Source organism: Telopea speciosissima, chromosome 1 (genome assembly GCF_018873765.1).
Source record: "Telopea speciosissima isolate NSW1024214 ecotype Mountain lineage chromosome 1, Tspe_v1, whole genome shotgun sequence".
Taxonomy (NCBI): domain Eukaryota; kingdom Viridiplantae; phylum Streptophyta; class Magnoliopsida; order Proteales; family Proteaceae; genus Telopea; species Telopea speciosissima.
This window is the reverse complement of record NC_057916.1, coordinates 21,452,108-21,474,817: the sequence shown is the minus strand read 5'-3', so window position 1 is coordinate 21,474,817 and position 22,710 is coordinate 21,452,108. Positions and strand designations below refer to the sequence as shown.

Below are 22,710 nucleotides of genomic sequence, written 5' to 3'. Positions count from 1 at the left end.
CACGCTACTCCAGCGGTCCAGGACTCCAGTCCAGCCTACCCATAAGTGTTAAAAATGCGGGAAAACTTTAGGTTATGTTTAGAAGCCAAAAAAATAAAAAAAATAAAAGGATTGTTAAGGTAATGTTTGGTTGCATAAATCTGTTGGAGTCGTCACTGATTCCAGATGATCATCCACTGAGTTATCATTTGTGGATTTGTTATTTCATAAAATAAACTGTTTAGTTATCATGATTCTGTTTTCTACTAAAAAAAAAACGGTTATCATGATTTCGTGACGTGAATCTTCTTGAAAAACTATTTGGTTATCATAAGTCTGTCAGTTGGATTCATCCAGAATCTAACTAGAAAACTATTTGATTAACCTAAGTCTGTCAGTTACTAAACCTTAAATTTAAAAGTAAAAGACATTTTAACCAATAATTTAAAAAAAATATATGATTACCATATTAATGCCCCAAATAATTAATTAAATCCAATTACCATCCAACCTAATATAACCTAAAATTACTAATATGTCATTGCTATGCATACAAATATTAACTTGCTTTATTGTGTTTGACGTATAAATGACAAAAATGTCATTCTCCATACACATCTATGTCAAAATGAGTAATTGGACCATGGTTTTAGCCACATAGACATAATTTAAAAGATATAATAATAACAAAATGATGCTTGAAGCAACAATATATGGAAAGTTATGAGTGCATTTTCCAAAATATATAGTAAAATAATTGGGATATCTAATTTGGGATTTCCAAATTAGCCCCAATCCTAGAAATCCAATCCAGAAGGCCAAAGTCAAGATTAGGCTGGCCAATTCGGGTCGGATCACCAATCTCAATTCTTTAACCCTCTCCTTGGGGCTTCTTTGGTAGATTTTTCATTTTCATTTTAATTGGTAATTTTTATTTGACCTTTATCTTACTTCAAAAGTTCTTTAAAGTTAAATGATATAAAAGAAATTTTAAAAATAATTTCATAAAGTAATTTATTATTTTATCATTATAAAAAAAATAATAATAAAAAGACTATCATTGTCTTCCATTTTTTGTTTGAAGTATAAAAGTAAAATGACAATATTTATTTTAATTAGAAAAAATAAGTTATACTATTATTCATTGAACACATTTGCGATCAAAGTTTTTTAAATAAAAAAAGATAATTTATACCATTCGACCTTTAGAACTACTTCACAAGGATTTGTTCAGTTTTACCAAAAGTAAAAGTCTTAAAGAATGTAATTTTTATGTGATATCCTTACGATAAAGGTGGTCTTGGATTTATTTTCTGATCTTTCAGTACAAGAGATAAATTTTAGAAAAAAGTCGTATGTGTTTTTCGGATAAATGGTGAGGGAAAAATCCGAAAGAGATATGGTGGTGAGGGGCAAGAGAGGGTGTCACGTAACCTGTGAAAGGCAAGAGAAATATATATGGTGTTAGATTGCGTGCTTCTTTACAATAATACTCAAATTGCATTCATTGTACCTTTCCAGTTTTATTGGAAATTCCTCAGGAAATGAACTGTGTTTGACATATATGAATTGCATTCATTGTGCGTTTCAAGCTTTATTGGAAATTCCTTAAGGAATGAACTGGGTTTCACATATATAAATTGTATTCATTATGCGTTTCAAGCTTTATTGGAAATTCCTCAGGAAATGAACTAGGTTTCACATATATGATTTGCATTCATTATCAAGCTTTATTGGAAATTCCTCTGGAATGAATTGGGTTTGACATATATGACTTGCATTCATTGTCATTCTTGTAAACTGACAAAGAGGTTCTTCCAAGTTTCCAATTTTTAACAGAGGAGTAGAGATTGAGATACAGATGAATCTCTCACACCTATATATAAATATCGAACCCAAGTCCCTTCTCTTTCTCACTCTATTCTCGTATTCTATTAGTCTTGTTTCTCGCTCTACTTCTTCCTCTTTTGGGTTGAGTTATAAATCGACAAGAAATGGAGAAGGATGAGTTCTGCAAATTTGGGTTCATTGGTTCAAACCTGGGTAAGAACATCCCTATTTCCGAAAGGACTGTGCTTTGCTCTCTGATTTGGATTAGTGAAATGCCTAATAATTACAACAACCTTGACACTAATCTCATCCACTCTCATTCCAAGATCAAGGAATTGACTGGTGTTGTTAAGAGATCAAAAAACTAGATTATTTACATAGAAAGCTAACTAACTTTCATTTGCATGACGTAAAGTTCTTATTCAGTCTGTGTTAAGGGTGTTAAACAGTTCAGTTTTGGTTAAACAATTTGGTTTGGTTCAAACCGTTTAATTAAATGCTCTCAAATTTGAAACCATAACCACACCATTTATTAAACGGTTTCACGGCTTCAATTTTAAATGGTTCAGTTCGATTTGGTAAATTTTTTTTTTTTTTTGTGAATAAACGGTTTATGTCTAGTTTGGCACATTCATGTACACTTAGGAGTGTTGAACAGTTTGTTCGGTTCAGTTCAAATTGTTTAAATAAACAGTCTCACTTTTGAAACCATAACCTAACCATTTATTAAACGGTTTCACGCTTCGATTTAAACAGTTCAATTCAGTTTTGGTTTCGGTTTGATTTTGACACCCTTAGTATGTGTTGAGCACTATACCTGCTTACCTGAAGTCATCATTCTTGTTTCCTCTCAAAATCTGTAGAGGTATATTCAATTTGCCTTAATTTCAATAATGGAAGCAAGGAGAAATGTAAAAAAGCTTGTTTAATTGGTTGGAATAAAGTTTGTTCCCCTTTATCTTTGAGAGGTTACTACTCAATAATACTAATGATTTGTGAGTTAAAGTAATTAAGGCTAAATATTTTCTTCATACTTCCATCTTTGACCCCAAGGTTTGCAAAAAGGGAGGGTTTTGGTATTGAAACAACATATATTTCATATGCTTCCCACTTTAAAAACAATGGTTTTTCGACAGATTGGAGACAAAAGCATTTCTTTTTGTCTAGATTGACCCATGGGTGAAATCCATTCCAAAACATTGCTTAACTACATTTTTGCATGAGGCTAATAAGATAGAGTTTATTTGTAATTATTTTGTTAACAATAAATTGAATCTATTCCATCATATCTTCTCACATGCTATGCCTCCGTTATTTTTAATTTACCTTTATCCAATGTTGTGACAGATTGGAGATATTCAATCTTCAAAGATGGATAGATTCTCACAAAAAACAAAAAAATCCACCAGCTCTTTACTTTAATAGACTAACCTAAGACAAAGATGGGTATTTCAAAAAAGACGAGTTTTCCCTTTAGGCACGCTGAATTGGAATCCAATCACCGCTACAGATTTAGATATAAGTAGGGGCATCAGAGGGTATTTTGGGAAAATACTAAAATCTGGGCAGAATTTGCCAACTATGGGATGAGGGAATCTATTCACTGAGTGGTGGAAAGAAAATTAGTCCTTTCAAAAATATTTAAAATAATATTAACCATTCCTAGGAATTGAACAACTTTTATCCGAAAAAAAAAGAGAAGGAAATTGGACAAATACTCTCTCTCTCTCTCTCCGAAATGTCATCCTCGATTTATCTTCTTGAGGCTCACCAGCATCTTCTGCTCCATCTCAGTCTTTGCTATCGTTGTAATCACAGAAGAGCTTGAGACCGCCATTGACGCTCTTGGATCAAAGAGCTATAATCTCTTCCGTTGTGGGAGATCTCTCTGTGCATTTACTAAAATGAGTTTGAAGAAATCTCTTGACGAAACCCCAACCAAGCAGGTTAGATCATCCTCAATTCATTGTCAAATCGAGCTCAAAATGGCGGATTCTAAATCTATACCATCCGTCTCAACAAGGAATTCAAAGGTATCATGCATTTAGTTTGGATGCTTAAATTGGCCTACAAAATCTAGGCAACGACCTCAGCATCATCATTACTCAACACATCAACAACAATCCTAGGGTTCCCAACAGCAAATATGTCCTGCCCGCTGCAAGAAACGACTTTGGGTCACATAAGTGAATCCTAGCTCCACCCCAGAGACTACCAACACCACTGCATTTTCAGAATTGTCTCTCAAATTGATTATCTACGGCAGCAATATCACAATAGTGAAAAAATAATTCAGACCAGGATAAAGTGAGATTTTGGAGAAGCCTAGTTGAGGGGCGAGAGAGGTGAGGGCGTGGACCTTCACAAGGGGGAGCACTTGTAGGGAACACATTTGGAGAGTGATGCTGAGATAATGCATCCCTATAGGCATGTCGACCGACCAGCCGGTTGACCAACTGTGCATCATACTGTATCGGTGTCCACCATCTTTGCGTCTCTGCCCCAGCTTCTGGTTTTCTGAGGAAAGAGAAACTGACCGAGAATGATAATTAGATGGTGACTAAGACATTATCGACTACTCTTATTGCAGGGGTGGAATTTTGGCTTGAAGCCTTGAAATGCAGTTGCAGATTGCGGCACAGCAACCACTGTTTCGGGCAAAAAGGGTATGCAGAGATACTGTCAAGGGAATTATGACAATGACGAAGAAGTGGATCTGGGTATGTTCTGGCGGGAAAGATGTGAATGGTCAGCAGCAAAAGAGATGAGGGTGAGTTTGTAAGGACAAATTGCAAATTTCGGAGGAATCGCTCAACACTGTTTTGGGTATTTTATAACACATCTTTGTCTAAATCTAAAGAGTAGATCGTTTGGTAAACTGAAACTCAATTTAGTGTAATCATGTAATTTTCCCCCAAAAAAATAATCACAGAGCCACACACTGAGTATCAAAAATAAATTCAGCAAATGTAAAAAGCATTACAAATAAGATGGGTTTAAGCTGGAGAACTACTTGTAAACTGAGCTCAAATAAGATGGTTCCACCAATCATGCCAATTGGCAGGCAAACGGGCATGAAGAATCCAATATCTAAAAGTAGATGAAAACAGTCATAAATGTTCAATTTATCATCCTGAAAAAACAAAACCAGCTATTGTATCCCTTGAATACTAAAACTTTAAAACCTAGCTCCAGATGGTTGGTAAAAACCAAACCCTCTACGCCTCCGTAGTAATTGTCAACATGGCGTCTTCATATACCAAAGCACTGCACACAAGACAAAAAAGAGATTAATTATAACAAAAACCATAGCAAAACAACAATGAAAAACTAATTTAGGCTCAACAAGACCTACAAAAATGCTGAGAACATAAAGTGAGGCTTAGCATTTTTCTATTACAGTCATAACATTATACATTATACAATAAGCGATACACGAGGGGTTAAACTGATCACATTGATCAATGACCACATCCAAAACATAAGTACAAGTTACTCAAATGTGTACTAATTTGCAGCTCTAATGAGTCCTCTAGCACATAAACAATAAATCAAGTGCATAGCGCACTTGGTAGCTAGTGGTGCGTAAAGGCCCATTGCTATCAGGAGGTCTTGAGTTCAAGTCTCCTGGTTCACACAATAAATCAAATGCAAATCAACATTCCAGGAAGTTCTAATATGCAATCCATATAGAGAAACCAAATTGAAGTTGCTTCTGCACTCCAGAAGCTAGAGATCTGCCACTGTAATCAGATATTACTCTAAAATGGTGCAACTACAAGTTTTAGACAGCAGGATTCAACACTATGAGCAAATGAACAGATATTGAAGACAGAGACAAATCAGTGCACCAAAACCCATAATACCCAACTGCGACTATAAGGACCTCTCAAGTCCGAGGCCATGATAAATGTATTAGTGATAGTTACCAAATCAATATCAAAATTAAGGTCAAGAGTTCTCTGTGTGGGAGCGTGGCCCCTGCGCATGTGAGGGGCCAACGGGAGAGAGGGAGGCAGCATCAACAGAACGATCATTACCACCTTTCATGGGGGTGGGAGAGGGGGGGGGGGGGGGAAGGGGAACATCTAATTACTAAACCTAGACAAACCAAAAATGGAAGATACATAGGATTCCAACCATTACCTTATATATTGCTCGGGTACATGAAAACCCTAACCCTAGAACCCTGCAATACAGACAGAGAATATTAATAAAATAAAATAGAACTAGTAAAACCCTAATTCCCTAAACCTGAAAGAAAAGTTGAAAATATTGTTGAAGTGACAATGGAGTAAACTTAGGGTATACCATGGACTTGGGGGGCAAGTTGGATTTAAACTTAGCCCGGACGATTCCGCTGTTACCGTGCGGCCTGGAGACTTTTCCCCAAATGCATCGGTAATGAGATCCGTTCTTCTTCACCTTAGCCTTGTAAATGTAGGCCATTTTCTTGCCGCAGTACCATGCGACCTCCTCCTTTGTGTTCACACCTTCGATTTGAATCAAAGAAGTGTTCGGGTATTGGTTGGATTTTGCCCTAAACCACCGACATGAACATAAGCTCAATTAAACGAATCCATGAAAAAAATTCAAGAACTCAGATCAGAAATATAAACCGAATTAAATTAATAGGATTCCAGCTATCACCTCTTATAACCAAGGACAGTTCCCCTCACATATAATCTGAATCAAATAGCAAAGATGAAACTCAGAAGATATAGATGAAGATTAAACCCTAAAGAGACAAATGGAGAAAGAACATAGTTCGCAGAATACTAATGGTAGCACAAAGAGACGAAGATAACCTAACACGTTCTCCTTGGCGCCCCTTTACCATTTTGGCTGCGATTTCCCTTGCTAATGGCGGGCAGAGGATGATACTAATGTCTGCGTCTCTGCGACGGTCGACGGAAGCACAAGGTGAGGTTTTATATATAGATGGCTAGGTATTCTATGTGATAAGGTACAACACTAACCCACATGATATCGGTTCATAAGATCACCTGAGCAGCTTTACAGCCGTACGATCTACAATTTTATCAGACATTCTTTTTAATGGAAATTACAAGATAAGTACTTTTCAAATTTGTTTCACGCAAGAATAAAATAAAAATAAACTTTTAAAATTGTCTCAAAAATCTGTTTTAAACTTTTAAACCTCGATGAAAAAATAGAAGAGGAAGGGGCAGGCAATTTTCTTTACTTGTTTTTATTTTTATTTTTTTATTGTTTCTCTCACTTTTGTTTTTTATTTTATTTTATTTTTTTTAACCTAGTTTCCTCCTACCAATAGTAAATGAGATTCCATTAGCGAGAATAAGCATTGGGAGGGTATTTTGGAACATACCAAAACCCTAGGAGGGGTTGGTGAACCATCTTCTTTTTTTTATTGTATTTCTTTTTAATAAGTTTCTTTTGTTTTCTATTCCAACAATTAAGATGTACTTCTCTTTGGATTCAAAGCTATAACTTTGTTTTTATCTTTTTTAGGGGATAATAACCGCTTTGATTTCTACTCGTACAATTAAAGTGTACTTTCATCGGATTTCACTGTTTTTTAAACATTTAAATGAGAGGGGCAATTTTGAAAGTTAACTTTTATTTTATTCTAACTAGCATGAGCACTAATTTTGGGGATTAAGTAAATCTTTTTAAAATAAAAAAAATAATAAATGTAAAACAAATTTGAAACTTACTTATCTTGTAATTTTCGTTCTTATCCAGTGAATCTAAGTAATTTTGGTAAATAATTTTATCCACAGTTGATAAAACCTAAAACCTAAAACCTCTTGTGAGTATTAGACACAGTTCTATGGGGGCATTTGCTTTCTTATTGGTCCTAAATGGCATACGGCCCATCATTTCGTTGGGTCTTCATGTGATGTGGCCCATACAATAAAAATATACGGATTAGGGTCTGTTGAGTACTTGAAGGCTTCAAGCTTCATGAGGTTGCAAGTAGAAGGGAAGGGAATGAGAAATGAAATCGGTTTTAAATTAAATAAAATAATTTTTTTGTATTCATAATTGTGTACTTTAAATTTTACTATATATGACAATTAAACTTTGAACCTGGTTTTCATGCGTGGGGTTGTGCATATGAGGAATCTTTTACACTGGTTTTTAATAACCTAAGATTCAAAGCATTTTATCTACACCGTTCAAGGATGAAGTATAGTAAGTATTTCTCTTGTACAAATATCTTTTCAAATATGCATTTACGTTCGTTTTTTAAAAAAGTTTAAATAATAAAAAAAAATACATATCAAAATCCCCTCTTTTATTTTTTGTTATCTACAACTCAACTAAACTCTCTATCTTTCTGCAAAACATTGGTTGCTTCAACTCTATCAATCGATGCCTGAATCCTTGCTCTCTACAAATCATCGAAAGTTATTTATTTTCATTGCTTAGGGATTTCTTGCGGTTTAGGTAAGCTATCCAAAAATCTTAAATTTTGGATGGATGCCCAATTTCTAATCTCCACTATCTTTTCGAAGTACCATCTAGAAGAGCCCACACCATCAATAAGTATTTTGGAGGCCACAAAGTTTTGTTAACAAGACACCCAACTTGGTACTGGTACAAACATATGCATCCATGCTTTGAACATTCGAAGATAAATCTTGATGATCAAAGCAGCAACATGAGAAGGAAAAATGTTGTTAATCAAATAGCATTCCATTGAGAGCCACACAATATAACTCAACAACAAAAGTGTATAACTCATCGAATTCGATCGGACAGTGACATTATTATATTCGTATCCGATTATATTCGAACGGATTCAGATAATATCTTGTTAGTTTTTTGTCGACTTTGAATAGATTCTCCTAAATGGATATGAACACGATCGAATAAGAATTTTCAACTATCCGTTGACATCTTCCGTTTTGTTGATGAGGGTTAGGGTTGAGACTTGAGAGTTCAACAATTACCCTTTTTCTACTATTCTTTAGGGTTTTAGTCTTTGATTTTTTTATATTTATATTTATATTTTTGATTTATCTTGTATTTATTTTAATAGATATGTGGTTGCATATATCACACTGCATAAAACAATATATAATATAAATCAATAGAAAATTCAAAAAAACGAATCACGTAATTTTAACTTATAAAACTATAAAAACAAGATAATAAAATCCAATAAGGTAACGTAATCCAATAAATGAGCACAAAGATATATTTTAAACATTTATTACCGTTGGATTGCTAAACGAATTGAATAATAATCGAATGAATAAATGGATTATCATATTCGTATCCGATCAATTTTTTGACGGATTCAAATTCCCCTTAACGGATACAAACGCGGTTAGGCCAGGCTGGTCCCACCAAACTTTGTAGCAAAATTTCCAGGTAAGACAGGAGTCACAGGATAGAGGGGAGAGAGACGGAGAACGAGACAGAAGATGGAAACCTACCGACAATCTGTAGAGTGAAAACGATCGAATGATTTTAAGGATGTCCAAACATACAACGGTGCTTGTTTCCCTCCAATTACCATTGTTGATTAAGTTCCTTACAGACGAAGCTAACCATTTCTATAAATTGGTCCATGACCGTCGCTATATTACCGCAATAACATTCCCCGCCCGGTGATAGTCCAGCGTAGAAAGAGAGTGTGTGTGTGAGAATGGAAGAACCTCTTCTGGCAGGTTGACTTCTTTTGGATTATTGTCTCTTTCATTATTTCCTAATTAGCAGTTTGCAGTGCATTCTAACAATTTCCTCGGTTCAGGTCAATTGGAAGAAGGTGATGAGGTCGGAGGGAAAGAGAAGGAGAAATGGATTTCATATCAATACCTGGGAAGAACTGGTTCCGTACTCCCGTATCCGTACTTGGCGGGAGCGGAAGTAAGCATCGAAGAAATTCGATCGGCGGTATCTTCTGATCACTACCCTCCTTCCATCCACGCCCCTTTGATTAGTTCGCCGGAACCCGATCCAAATGGTACCCCATCAAGATTGAATTCCTTTTTTTTTTTTTTTTTTTGGCGTCCTCTGTGATGAATTTAGGATTGAGAATTTCAAATTTTTTTTAAAAATATATAAATCAGTGCATAGTGTTTCCTAACACGCACACAAAATTGTTTGATGCTGTTCATCGGGTGAGAAAATTCCTGCTTCTTTTGGAGTTTTAGTTTCGTTTGCAGCTATACACGATTGCACTTGCTCCTTCATCTTGCTTTTGGATTTCTCTTTTAATTATGGAAGCGGCAAATTCCTAATAAAACCCAAGTAACTGGCGTTCATCCTTAACCTCCATTCGTTATTATTTTGGTTGGATATGACTTCCTTTGCTATATGTCAGAAAATTGAGATAGAATTAGAATGTCATCTGTTAATACTTATACTTCACTCTTTTTAACTCTACAACCAACACCGTACAATGGTAGTTTCCTGCTGTTTGTGGATATTCTCAATCTTGTTCGTAATTCCTGGAGCAATAACTGTGAGGGAAACAGCATCAGCAACCCTCGATTTTCAGGGAATGGTTATAGAGATTAGATGGTAAAGGAGAATTGAAAACTTCTTACCTCACTGCAAATTTGCTGGGGAAGATTGTGATTTAGACAGCCATTGGAAACATTGAACTAGATATTTGATGTATGGCCCCAGTTTGTTGATTTACATAGATATAGGTACTCATTTATGACAAATTGTCCATCAAAATTTAAAGACGTTTTTAGAACTTCCTGCTATCTGTGAATCCACTTTGTTTCTTTAGTTAATGTTAGCTCTTCATGTCATCATGGAGGTGGCTCTTCGGTTTGTTTTGTTATGGAGCATATCTTGGTGGCACTTTTATAAATATCCAACTCGGAATCTGGAGGAATGACTATTCTATTATGGAAGGGTCTGGAAGGACTAATGTCTTCCATGTGGTGAAGGTTTCTTTTGTTGCAATATGTCTTAGGCTCTTAGCCATTAGCTACAGGCATGTTCATTGATTTGGTGTTCTCTTGTGCATAGTGGCTGGAGAGTGGTGATTGGGCTTTAGTGTCAGAGCGGACAACTAACATTTCTATATAGGATTCTATGCCTACTGGAATAGTTTACACCAGCAAGGCATTCATATTCTGTGCTCTCCATATATCAATGGTTGATTATGGATTATGCAATTTCTACCAAAACAAAGATTATGGATTATGCAATTGCTGTGCGCTTCCACTTAGTGGGTAATAGTGTTGACAAATTGGCTCAGGTGGTGCTTCCAGTGTGCCTTGCGGTCTTAAAGTTTAGTGTGAGGCAATTCAGTTGCATTGCTATATTGGGCACCTGGATGACCAGCTGTGTTATTAGGAAATGACTGGATTACTTGAGTAAAAACCTACCGTGTGTGATGCTTGTAGCTGAGAAATGTTTTTTCACAACCAAAAGGTGGGGTTTTCCTTGTCCGCTCATTATCAAGGATAGAGTACCATAAGTAAGATGTTGAAAATAATTTTGATCATGTGGCTCACCTGCTTGACTTTAGGCAGTGTTATTTCAGGACCATTTGGGTAAGGCTTCCTAAGTGGGACCGTGTAGGATACCTTTTACCCTATTGATTTATGATGGACTTTGCTATTTTGAACTTTTATTTTAGTTTGGAATTCCACATTTTAGTAGTTCCATGGTAAGCGATGTGTGTCATGATTAGTGATAGGTTTTGTCACATTTCTTTAATTTCTTGCTTAAATTCCACATTTTAACTTTGCTTCTTCTTGTTCTTCTCCCCCCTCCACCCAAAAAATCGAGCTTAAGGTTGTATCATCTTTCAATCTTTCTCCATTTAGCCATCAAATTACATACAACAGCTCATTTTAAGAATCCTTTGGCTGGTTTTTTTGTTATTTCATATGGTTTCTGCCAGCTAGCACCCATCACCCAGCACTATGGGTCCATGAGGCAAATGTTCAAGAAATTGTAGCTATTATAATGTCAATTCACATAGGCTCTCCATGCAACACCTGTTATTATAGTAGCAATGGCATGGATAATATGCCATCTCTCCTTAAAACATATTCACTATCTCACCTTAATATGCATAGAAATAAGCTGCATCACCTTAAGGAACTTTGGTTAGTTGGATTGTTATAAATGGTCCACATTCAATCTCATCACAGTTTTCCTAATTTGGGTTTGGAATGGTGTTTGGTCAGCAAATATTTTGTTTGAAAGTTGAGAATACATTCCCACCCTTACCCATTATAAAAAATTGTGTTTCAAAGTATAGATGTTCTTTTGTTTTAAGAACAGTTGGAGAAATTTAACCTGTATTTTTTTGTACTTTTTAAAGTTAAGCCTTGAGGATAGATAAATCTACTATTTTTCATCATTTGTACATTACTTACTTGCTTTGTCAATCATTGTTTTTGGATCAAGTTATTGTTTATCAGGGTGGTGGATATGGAGGAGGTCTTGGTGGATATGCTTTAAACGAAGGTCAGAGGTAAGTTGGGTATTTAAGGCCTGGATTTTGATTTCAAGCTTGAATTTTCTTGAGGTTCATCCTATAGCTTAATTGCATATCACTTTTTGTTGCAACCTCTAGTATTCTTCTTTCGTTTTTTTTTTAAAAAAAAATTATATAGATGCAACCTCTAGATGTTGGGCCTTCCAGTTTACGAACAGGATGGGCAAAAAGGGCAGGGGGTTGGGTTTGAGTTGATATGTGGTTTAGTATGGGTCAACATGGTAAGAAGCGCTTGATTAACAATATTTTCTACATGATAGGCAAATCTTGGATGAGGTGGAGATACGGGAGTTACTCATTGATCATGTAGGCCACCGTTGCTGTTGGGGAAGTCGTCCAGCTCGGACCTGGAAGATAAGGGCAGTGGAAGACTGCAATGTCTATATTGGGACTCTAGAAACTTTTATTGAGGAGAGAGAAATCACAAGAGAGATGGAGCCTTATCTTGGTGGAAAAATTGATGGAAAGGATAATGGCCCTGAACTTGGACTATGGGAATTGGATCTGAGGTCTGAATTCCCTCTTCTATTTGTCCAACACAAAGAAACACGGGCTACAATCCCTCATTCGGAAGCTATTGAGAAATGCTCAGGTATAAATTATGGAGCCATGGGTTTTGTGTTTGAGAAACTATAATGTCCTCAAGCTCTATTTTTAGTTAAATTTTTTTTTATTCATGACAGAAAACCATGGTACACTTAAAACCAGTAAACCAGAGGTATGAACCGTGGTGTTTATTTAATCATATGTAAAGAAGGGTTTTTGAAGCCAAAATGGAACTAGATTTTCTGATCTGGTGGGATAATCCAATTTAACAGCCTTGGTGACTAATCATGTCCATCCCATTTATGGACCTATGAATGTCCTTTGAGCTTCCAATATTAATAGTTTCAAGTTCTTCTCCAAGCTTGTCCAAAAATGAAATAACTTCCATGGCCAAGATTAGAGGTCAGAGTCTTCCATCTGGTCAACAGCTACTTGATACTGGAGCTCAAGTTAGCCGTACTCCTATTGAGACACACTAAACATCCACCACCTCAACTTAGCTTACTGTGCATGGTTTACCAGTATCTGCAGCACAGTTTCGATTGTAATCCCTTCATATTATACCATTTGACCATTCATTCTGTCCTGCAGGAGGCTTGTGTCAGTGTCTAGCTTAATCATACCTCTTTTTGGAAGCTGCCATTTTCAATGTGTCAGACTCATATAAGCACTGAATCTGGTCCATTTGGAAAACGTTCAGAAAATACATGTTTAATGGTCTACAATTCATCTTATCAATAATTCTTGATAACTCAAAACCTCGGGAGGGTAATTCATTTTTGATATTCTTGACTCCAGCATGATAGTTTATAACTGCACAATGCAGACATAATTAGTCTCTTTCTGTTTCAGTTTATTGGTACTGGCCACTATTTTAATAGGTCAATGACTCTGCTTGGAGATGGTTCAGATTAATGCTCAAGAGAGAAGAAAAGCAAATGAGTCTAGAAACATAGGATTTCACAAAGAGGTGATCGGAGGTTTCCAACTCACTTCTACAGTAGCAGTACAATGAATTTGCATTGGAGTTCTGTTTAGTAAGAAGGTCATCATAGGAAGACAGCCGATGAGACAATATTCTTTCTGGAAACTACATTATCCTCAAAATTTTCCATATCCTTCAGTTTGATTTCTGTTATTGCATCTTTGGGATTACCCAAACAATCTCAGTTTTGGAAATTTTGCATAAATTTGAGTTATGACACATGCATCTCAGGATTATGCTTATGATGTCATAAACTTCAATTAATTGTGGAGACCAAATGCCCTCTTGAAACTATAGAAGTATCCCTGAACTTAGATTCGTATTCATTATTTGGACAATTTGGACATACCAAAAATTTTCCAAATGAGGTTGCTCCATTACAACCTAGTGGTCGTGGGTTAGAGTCTGGAAACAACCTCTCCGCAAAGCGAGGGTAAGGCTGCATACATTATGACCCTCCCCAGACCCCGCAGTGGTGAGAGCCTCGTGCACTGGGTATGTCCTATTTTTTTTAAAACCAAATTCTAGTGACCCATCAACCACCATCCTCGCACAAATATGGTTAAAGGCAGCCATCCTACCTGTGCTCTACTTGTGTGGCACATTCAGAATTGCTGACCTCACAATATGATTGGTTAATCTGGCTAGATTTTAAATATATTTAGTAAGAGTGTTTGATCATAATAGGTGCTCAGAAGAATATGAAAAATACTACTGAGATAAGTCTTCAGTTTGGATGGGTCTAATTAGCCTGAGGCTGACTTATGCTGACTTTTAACACTACAAGATCTATTAGATGGGACTCATTGGGTGGTCTACAGCAGTGCCAGTGGGTGAGAAGATGGCACTTTGTCTTGCTAGTACTGTAGCTTCTTGTTCTTGTCATTTTTTAATGTAATATTTCTGTTGCTTTATTGTTGTTCTTTGTTGGCAATGGCAGAGTACATACACATTTATTTTCCCAAAAATAATAGTTCATGCTGTTGGAACTCCAGTAAAATTTTAGAATGGTAAACTTGCAGATTGTGGGGGACGAGGAGAAATTCCATGTCCGACGTGTAATGCTGATTCTGAACCAGGATGTTACAAGAAAGATCAGATGACTAAGTGCCCTGTATGTTATGGCAGAGGTCTGCTTGCTCACAAAGATGGCTCTGACACAATGTATGTATTTTAAATGCCAATTTTATTGGTGCAACCTTATGGCTAATTAGATACATTATTAAGGTGTTTCCTGGTTTACACAAGGATCCATGTAGCAGACCCCATTTAGCTGAGATTCTCCTGACTCGTTGGGCTGTGTCTTTTTCCTCTTACTTTCAACCTTCATCTTTCATGTTTCCATTTATTTTCTATCCTTCACGTGTCATTTTCCATTTTTCATTTCTCATCTCACTTCCCATCGCCTTTTTTTTTTATACATTGCAGTTTGCCCTAATTTGTTTTGTTTGGATCCATGTAGCCGACCCCATTAAGTTGGGATAAGGCTGAGTTTGTTGTTGTTGTTGTTCCTGCTTTACACATGGTATCCAAAGTTTCAACTGTTTCGAAATTTTAAGTTTCAAGAACAGAATAACACGTGGTTTACATCAGTTCTAACTGTAATGAATAATCCACCATGTTGAAACTTGCCTGCCTAAAGATTTGGTAAACTTACATGCCGAATCATGTTCATAGTATAGGACTGTACTACTGGGACTTGATGTGGAACACTTCACCGATTTGTGTGTATGCAGATGCGTGAAATGCAATGGTAAGGGAATGCTTCCTTGTGTGACATGTGGATCTCGTGGACTATTGAAATGTGAAACATGTAGAGGTGGAGGATCTATGCATACACGCAACATTGCCATCGTCAAATGGTAGGCACACTTCCTTGTGACATAGTTATGTGCATATTTATCTGGATTACAAATACTTGTGATTTTTCAGAGATATTAATCTTCTCATAAAGCATGCTTTTATGCTTTATGGGGGTGCATCTAAAACTCCTCGCAACTGAAAGCTAAGAACTTCCTGTGAAACTTGAGAGGGAAAGTTACTCATGAACAGATGTTTTCTGGAGGACCAATGAAAGGTGACATTGGGGATGTTTCATCGATGGTGGGGTATTTTTAGGGCTGGCGCATGGTTGGCCCATCCCAAATGAATGACAGAGAGGGCTAGGCTGAGCTGAAGCCTGGTCTATTCTTGGGCTAGCCCAAACTTCACTCTTTTAAATTCAAGATTTTTCCCCCTTCTGGTAGTACTTAGTTTAGAAGGTTATATGTATACGTAGTATTGCATAGAAGTACAATATAATATGAAGGTACAATATAAGGTATAATATAGTATCATACTAGCATGTGCTGTAGTACATGTCATAAAAAAAATAAAACCTTGCATATATGATATGTAGTGCATTTTCAGGCTCGGGCTTGGTCCAGCCAGCCCAAACTAGCACTTTGGCCTCTAAGCCTCAGGCTCAACTCAACTTGGGATGACCGAACCCAATGTGCAGCGCAAGGTGCTACAGTAATCCCTGCATTCTACATACAGCTATGCTATTGATAGATAAATTATGATCTACAATTCTCGGGCAAAGCAAAGATGCTTGGTTTGGTTCAACTCGTATGTCATGGACATCATAATTCACAAAACAAGGATGTGGGAAATCGTCTTCCTCAAAAGCAAAAGCCATAGTTTAATTCCAAAGTAGACGTTCTACTTATTAAAAAACATTGGCCGTACCCAGTGCACAAGGCTCCCGCCACTGCAGGGTCTGGGGAAGGTCATAATGTACACAGCCTTGCCTCTGCTCTTAGAGAGGCCGTTTGCCGACTTGAACCTGCGATCACTAGGTCGCAATGGACCAACCTTACTGTTGTGCCGATGTCCCCCCTCAGGAGTTTGATGTACTGTTTATTTTGGCTAAAATCTGAAATATTACAATTATTTCAGAAAATTGGCCCAAATTTCAAGGTTCCCAAAATTTCCCAGATTTTGAATTCAGTCTCTTAACCCAAGACTGAAATTTTGCTGAAATTTAAAATTATGTGATTACGTGTATTTGAGTGCATTTATCATTCATTGCATTCTGGAAATTACTTCTGTATGCAAATTTCTGTTGATCAAGAGCTGAAAACTTTATCCCTGTGCAGGAAGACGCTCATGACCCGAAAAGTAAGTGCTACAAGTGGAGCAGCCTCAGTTCCAGATGAGGTCTTCCACAGAGCCAGAGGGGTCCAGCTGTGCAACACACAAGCATACCAATGTACACCTGCCTTCTTTGCTGACTCTTACTTCCTTAACAAGTTCTCCTCGGAAGTTATTGCTGATAGGTCTCCTGTTCCTCCCACTGCGAGGGTAATATGTGAGAGGCATTCCATCTCTGTTGTGCCTGTCACACGTGTTACCATGGGTCATCGTAATCGCTCTTTTAGTTTCTATATAGTTGGACTCAGCAGAGATGTGTATCTGAAGGATTACTATCCTTCCAGGTTTTGTTGGGGACTCTGTCCTTGCCTGGAATGGTTGAGGCTATAGTCAAGTAGATCAGATATCCATAAGTGATGATCCTGAAAACTACCATGTTTATCAGTCTTGTAAATGCCAGCTTTGGGGGGGGGGGGGGTTTGGGATCTGGCAGTACTTTCTCTTGTTTGTCTTGTTTCTGTTATATTCTTATGGTATTTTAATATTTTTTGCTTCCCATATCTTCATAAACTGCAGCTTGAGTGAGGTGTATATTGTAATAGGTTCTGTTTCAGTGTTGCCTTTGTTGCTGTATTTTTTCCTATATGGGACTCCCAGTTTCTGTCAGCTGAAAGATGTTCATTTTTCTCACATCCATGAACTGGATAGAAGTGTGTATACCTCCCATTTTTGGAAGTGGTATTCTCCTACTTCTGTTCTTTATGAGCTTTCAGAATGTGTGTGTGTGAGCATGAACCAGTTGGGTGGGGTGCGTGTTTGCTGTGGCATCTGAAAGAGCTTTTGAGTTTAATTATCCGGTAAAATTTGGCAATGGGATGCATGTCATTGTCCATCTTGGGGATTTCAATTCTTTGCTGTTTGTTGTTTAGAGTAACTAATTGAGTGAGATTGTAGAAACCTAGCAATGCCGCAATAGTTTTAGTCAAGATTCATTTAATTGGATGGTTCTTTGTGTCGAGGTTGTAGTTCTAATTGCACTGTTTTATATGTTGGAAGAAGTTCTGGTAACATGGGTAGTGACTTGCCTTCTCTCCTCGCCGTTCTTTATCCATCTTACGGCCATTAACCCTCACCTCCTGAGTTTGAAACCAATTTTGTACCTATTTAATTAGTGATCCAGGGCCATTCGGTATAGGAGGTGCTTTCTGGACCCATTGGTGTAGCAGGCTCAACAGGAATCTAGTGATTAACTTATCTCAGGGTGAAGCAACCAAACCAGTTTATATTGTTACATGTCAAGCACAAAATAAAAATTTGGAGAGGGATAGTCTCACCACCCGGGGCATCATACAGGACGGGCAGGGGAATCATTTCAAAGTGGGGAAGGGAGAAACACATAGAAGATGCTAGTTTACGGTATACCGTCGATGTGTCCAGCCTTTTGTTTTTTTTTTTTTAAAAAATTAATTAACTTATTAAGGAGAAAGGTTTTTATGGCTCAAGATAGAGAGAGAATCTCTTTATCCACCATGATGTGACGATCGAACTTTTGGGCAGGCGAGTTTAATTAATCATTCTTATGTCCCTGTTGTACGGCGATCCGAAGGTCAGATGTCGTGGCTATTTTACATGTGATTTGGTTAATATTCTGCTCTTTTTTTTTGGGTTTTTTACGAATGCCCCTTCTCAAAATGCCTATCTGTCTAAATGCCCCCTTATAACTTTTCTAATTGCAAATTCCCTTTACTTTCAAAACAGTGTAACACTTTGGTCCCGTCCGTTAGTCTGGGACGTTAGCAGTTAGTTGTAGAGAATCTAATGACCAAAATGCCTTTATGATAAAAATCAACCAAAATTAAAAAGTAAAGTTACCAAATTGCCCTCATCTTCCTCAAATAGTTTAGGTTTGAAATTGAAACCCTAAGCCTAAACGATTCCCTGAAATCAGGTCCCATCTGAGACAGATCCTTTTGGGCTTGAGCAAATAATTAACAGGCAAGGGAATGGATTGGTCGACATTATAATCCATGTGGAGTTTAGTTCAGGATGATTTATGAGTGTGCTTTCTTACTGAATTTGGTTCCAGGTTCCTATAGTTTCCAATGGTGGTGGTTAAGGACTTATGTCTTTTTTTGTTTTTTGGGTTATGGGTGTAAATGTAATACCTTATAGGTGGCTTTATTTTCTTCTTATACTGATTGATAAGTTGTTGTCTTAGTGACCAGGATTTAATTTAATTGAATAAATTGTCTGATTCATACCCAGGGTAAAAAACTTCATCTATGACAAGGAAGACACTAAAAAAGGGCCTATCCAGTGCACGAGGCTCCCGTCACTATGGGATCTGGGGGGGTCATAATTTACGCATTGCTTTCATGGACCATTTGGTCACAATGGAGCAATCTTTACCGTTGCACCCAGGTCCGCTCTCAAGAAAGACACTATACATGGGAAAATCTATAGCCACTATGCCAGGTGAAATATAATGCTTCAATATTTGACTTATGGAAGTACATGGATACATCTTGGTGAATGAGAACTAAACAAACGTCTCATATTTCTCATTGATATAATTTCAGCTTAAAATGAGTAGAGGAAGTAGTATTTTATATTCATTTCCATCTGATGATATTTTGATAATTTTATCGAATCTTTGATACATAGTTTGAACCAATCACTTTCTTTAGTTTGGTTAAAATTTGACAATTGAGATGTATGTGAAGTCCTTTACCATATCCAAACATTAAATCATTATAGTTCACTAGCCACAGTGACATCTAGAAGGACACACCCTATGCTACATACCGCAAATTTTATAAAATTTTGTATTATGGCATAAAAAACTAAAAAAAAGAAAAGAGAGAGAGATGGAAAGGTGAATCTGCCTAGTGGGCTTCAAGTAGTTCGGTGAAGATTTCATTAGTGGAGTCAACATGAAAATGGGAAGGATGTTTTAGCCAAAGAACATTTCCTACCTAATTAATTATATGTTACTATAGATTTAGATAGTTAACATCTGTCTAATTTTTAAATTATCCAATTATAAGCTAACAGCCCCTAAGTGCCAAATACCTAGATTAATATTATGATATTTTATTACCAAAATATAAATGGAAGATTCACTAGAAATAAATTATGGAATGAATACAAAGTTGCTAGGAACAGAACAATGAAGTTCTAAGACATTTTTTTGGGGTGCAACAAAGGACAATTAAAGATAAGAGACATAAAATAATGGGAAATAGATTGCTACCTGGGCCTCTAGAGCTTTCAGATGAACGTTGGTCAATAGAAATGTGTGCAAGCATTGCTCTAGGTGAGATTTTTGCTTTTCATGGGGTAGCATAGTATTTTCACATGCTTTTGTGTTTAAGCGCAAGAGCAGATAGCGATCTTTTCTTCTAAAATAATTTCAAAAGCCTCCAAAACATCCTTGAGATCCTTCCATGAGCAAGAGAGCTTGCGTCAACCTACCCAAAAAATTTTAAAATTTTAACCCCATTTAATATGTCTACGTGGCAGATATAGGTGCGCTGTGCCCCCACCCACCGTTTTTTTTTTCTCTGTCGGTTAACATCCATCAAAACCGTTCAATTCTATTTTGTTATATTTTTGCATCCTAAAAAAATAATATCTCGCTTAAGTTTTTGGTTTTTCTTGTTTAATGATTTAATCAACTCAAATTTGTACGTGTTTATGTGGTATGGATTCAATGCAATTAAGTATATGTACTTGCATTGTTTGGTAGGTTATCATATTCTTGTTCAATTTTCCTCATTAATTTGAGGTAAATGGAGGATAAAGAGGCTAAAATGGAGGATATGGTGGTGATGTTACTAATTTTTTTGGTAGTTTTGAATGAGATTAAAATTCTCTTTAGTGCGGGCATTTGGCGGTGGTGCACTGCAGTGTGACCCTGAGAGCTCAATATGTGGAAGAAGTTTCATTCAACAATGTGAGCTCGATGCAAGACAGTTTTTTTTTTTTTTTTTTGTCTTTTATTTCTTCTTGAGTTCGACACCGTTGAATGTTACATCTTTCACATGTCGAGCTCTTAAGTCCGCACTACAGAGGAAATTTTTTTTTTTTTAAAGAAAAATTACATGATTAGCTACTTTTGGGTTTTCATTTACAAAACTGTCCACCCTATGTTTGAGTTAACAAAAATAGATAAAAACAAGTTTAGTTTTACAAAACTAGACAAAACAGTGACTCTCCTTCCTTCCTTGACAGTTTCCCTCTAAAAAAATCTCTTTTTTTTTTTTCCTCTGTTACTTAGGGTAGCAGAGAATGGCAGTGGCTGGGACAAGGGTAGGGTTACAAGGAACGAAGGATGCCTGGGCGAAAAGACAATGACAAGGGTAAAAATGTCTAAAAAAGTAAATGTGGAAGGAAGAGACACTATTTTGTTCAATTTTGTAAACCTTAACTTGCTTTTGTCTATTTTTGTTAACTCAAATATAGGATGAACAGTTTTATAAATGAAAACCCAAAAGTAGTTAATGATGTAATTTTTTCTCTTTTTTTGTCCGTTTTGAATGACCCACTAGATGGAGACGTTTTTGTATTGACTATGATCTAATTTCTCCATCACTCCCGATTCGTTTTCTCATCATGTAGGCAAATAGGTGGAAGAACAGTTGTCTTGGAAGGCTTTGCAAAACAGTTCACCTGATTTGTGCTGCACGATACATAATTTAGAAAGTTCCAAATCATATGGAAAGAGAGGTCCACCGGCCGAGTTAGATTATGTTGGGTATTTGTGTACTTTCCATCCAAAATTGGTCAAGGTTCCAACAAGCACACATTGGAAGAATTATTCACTAAAAAAACGGCATCACTTTCGCTCATTGATCATACTCTACCATACAAAACCCCCACCAACCAAACAAACATTTAAGCCATTCTCGTTAAGGGGGTTGGTTGTCCTTTCTATTCAATGGTAGTTTGAATTACCCCCGGATTCGGGTCTTCTGTAGTACGACACAGTGTGTAACGCATTATCTGACAGTTTATAGTGCACAGATACGTAATCCAACACACAAGTGGATTGTTGGACTGCGTGCTAATGCACTGCAGACTGTTGGATGTGCGCTACATACTGTGTCGTGCTACGAAGAAGCTTCACGCATTACCCCTCTTATATGCCACATGTCCAAAAACAAAGCCTTGATTTGGTTATGCCAATTTGATCTGTGTAAGTAACCATAGTTGGTTACTATAACTATATTTTGAATTTGGCTTTCGTCGTCTTGTATGTAGGAATGTTTTTCTTTATATTAAAATGATATTATTACACACACTTAGAATAAAAATTTCTTTATATTAGATTACGGAATTGTTTTTTTGTCTTATTTGAAAATTTTGATTCAAAGTATCCCTTTTTTGTAATATTTTATTATCATTTTCTTAAGGATCATTCAGGCGTGCAGGCCGGAGAGTATTGGAATTCCACTCTCAGAAAAAAATAAAATATAATAAAATATGGGAGCTACCTAACTTGGCATTTTTTCATTTATAATTCTTCATACATACAAACACGTCTATTGCTTCCTTCACTCACTTCATCTAACACATAATAATTATTTAATTAATCACTAAATTATCTTATCATTTATACCTAATGATCTCATTTTATAACTTATTATGAGTTCCGTACCCCCAAACTAATATAATTCAGAGAATTCCATAATCTTACCAAATCATACATTTTTATTTTTTATTTTTATATTCTTTTTTATTTTGTACGAAAACTTTGCAAGCATAT

At 36.5% G+C, this 22,710-nt stretch overlaps 2 protein-coding genes across 3 annotated transcripts; one reads left to right on the top strand and one right to left on the bottom strand.

The window, feature by feature from the left end:
- Nucleotides 1-5,891: 5,891 nt before the first annotated feature.
- On the bottom strand, nt 5,892-6,664 carry LOC122666264 (60S ribosomal protein L35a-1-like). The gene is made up of 4 exons (XM_043862433.1): nt 6,618-6,664; nt 6,460-6,495; nt 6,121-6,349; nt 5,892-5,998 (listed from the first exon to the last, which is right to left on the bottom strand). Exons 1-4 carry the CDS (start codon nt 6,647-6,649, stop codon nt 5,957-5,959), a joined length of 339 nt encoding a protein of 112 aa, XP_043718368.1. The 5' UTR covers nt 6,650-6,664; the 3' UTR covers nt 5,892-5,956.
- Nucleotides 6,665-9,419: 2,755 nt separating this feature from the next.
- On the top strand, nt 9,420-17,639 carry LOC122644776 (protein SSUH2 homolog). 2 transcript variants are annotated; one of them, XM_043838164.1, is made up of 7 exons: nt 9,420-9,473; nt 9,557-9,769; nt 12,187-12,253; nt 12,538-12,869; nt 14,831-14,972; nt 15,545-15,670; nt 16,949-17,639. In XM_043838164.1, exons 1-7 carry the CDS (start codon nt 9,452-9,454, stop codon nt 17,331-17,333), a joined length of 1,287 nt encoding a protein of 428 aa, XP_043694099.1. In that variant the 5' UTR covers nt 9,420-9,451; the 3' UTR covers nt 17,334-17,639. The 2 variants fall into 2 exon arrangements, with proteins under 2 accessions (XP_043694099.1, XP_043694096.1); XM_043838161.1 differs by having other exon boundaries at nt 12,181-12,253.
- Nucleotides 17,640-22,710: the final 5,071 nt, after the last annotated feature.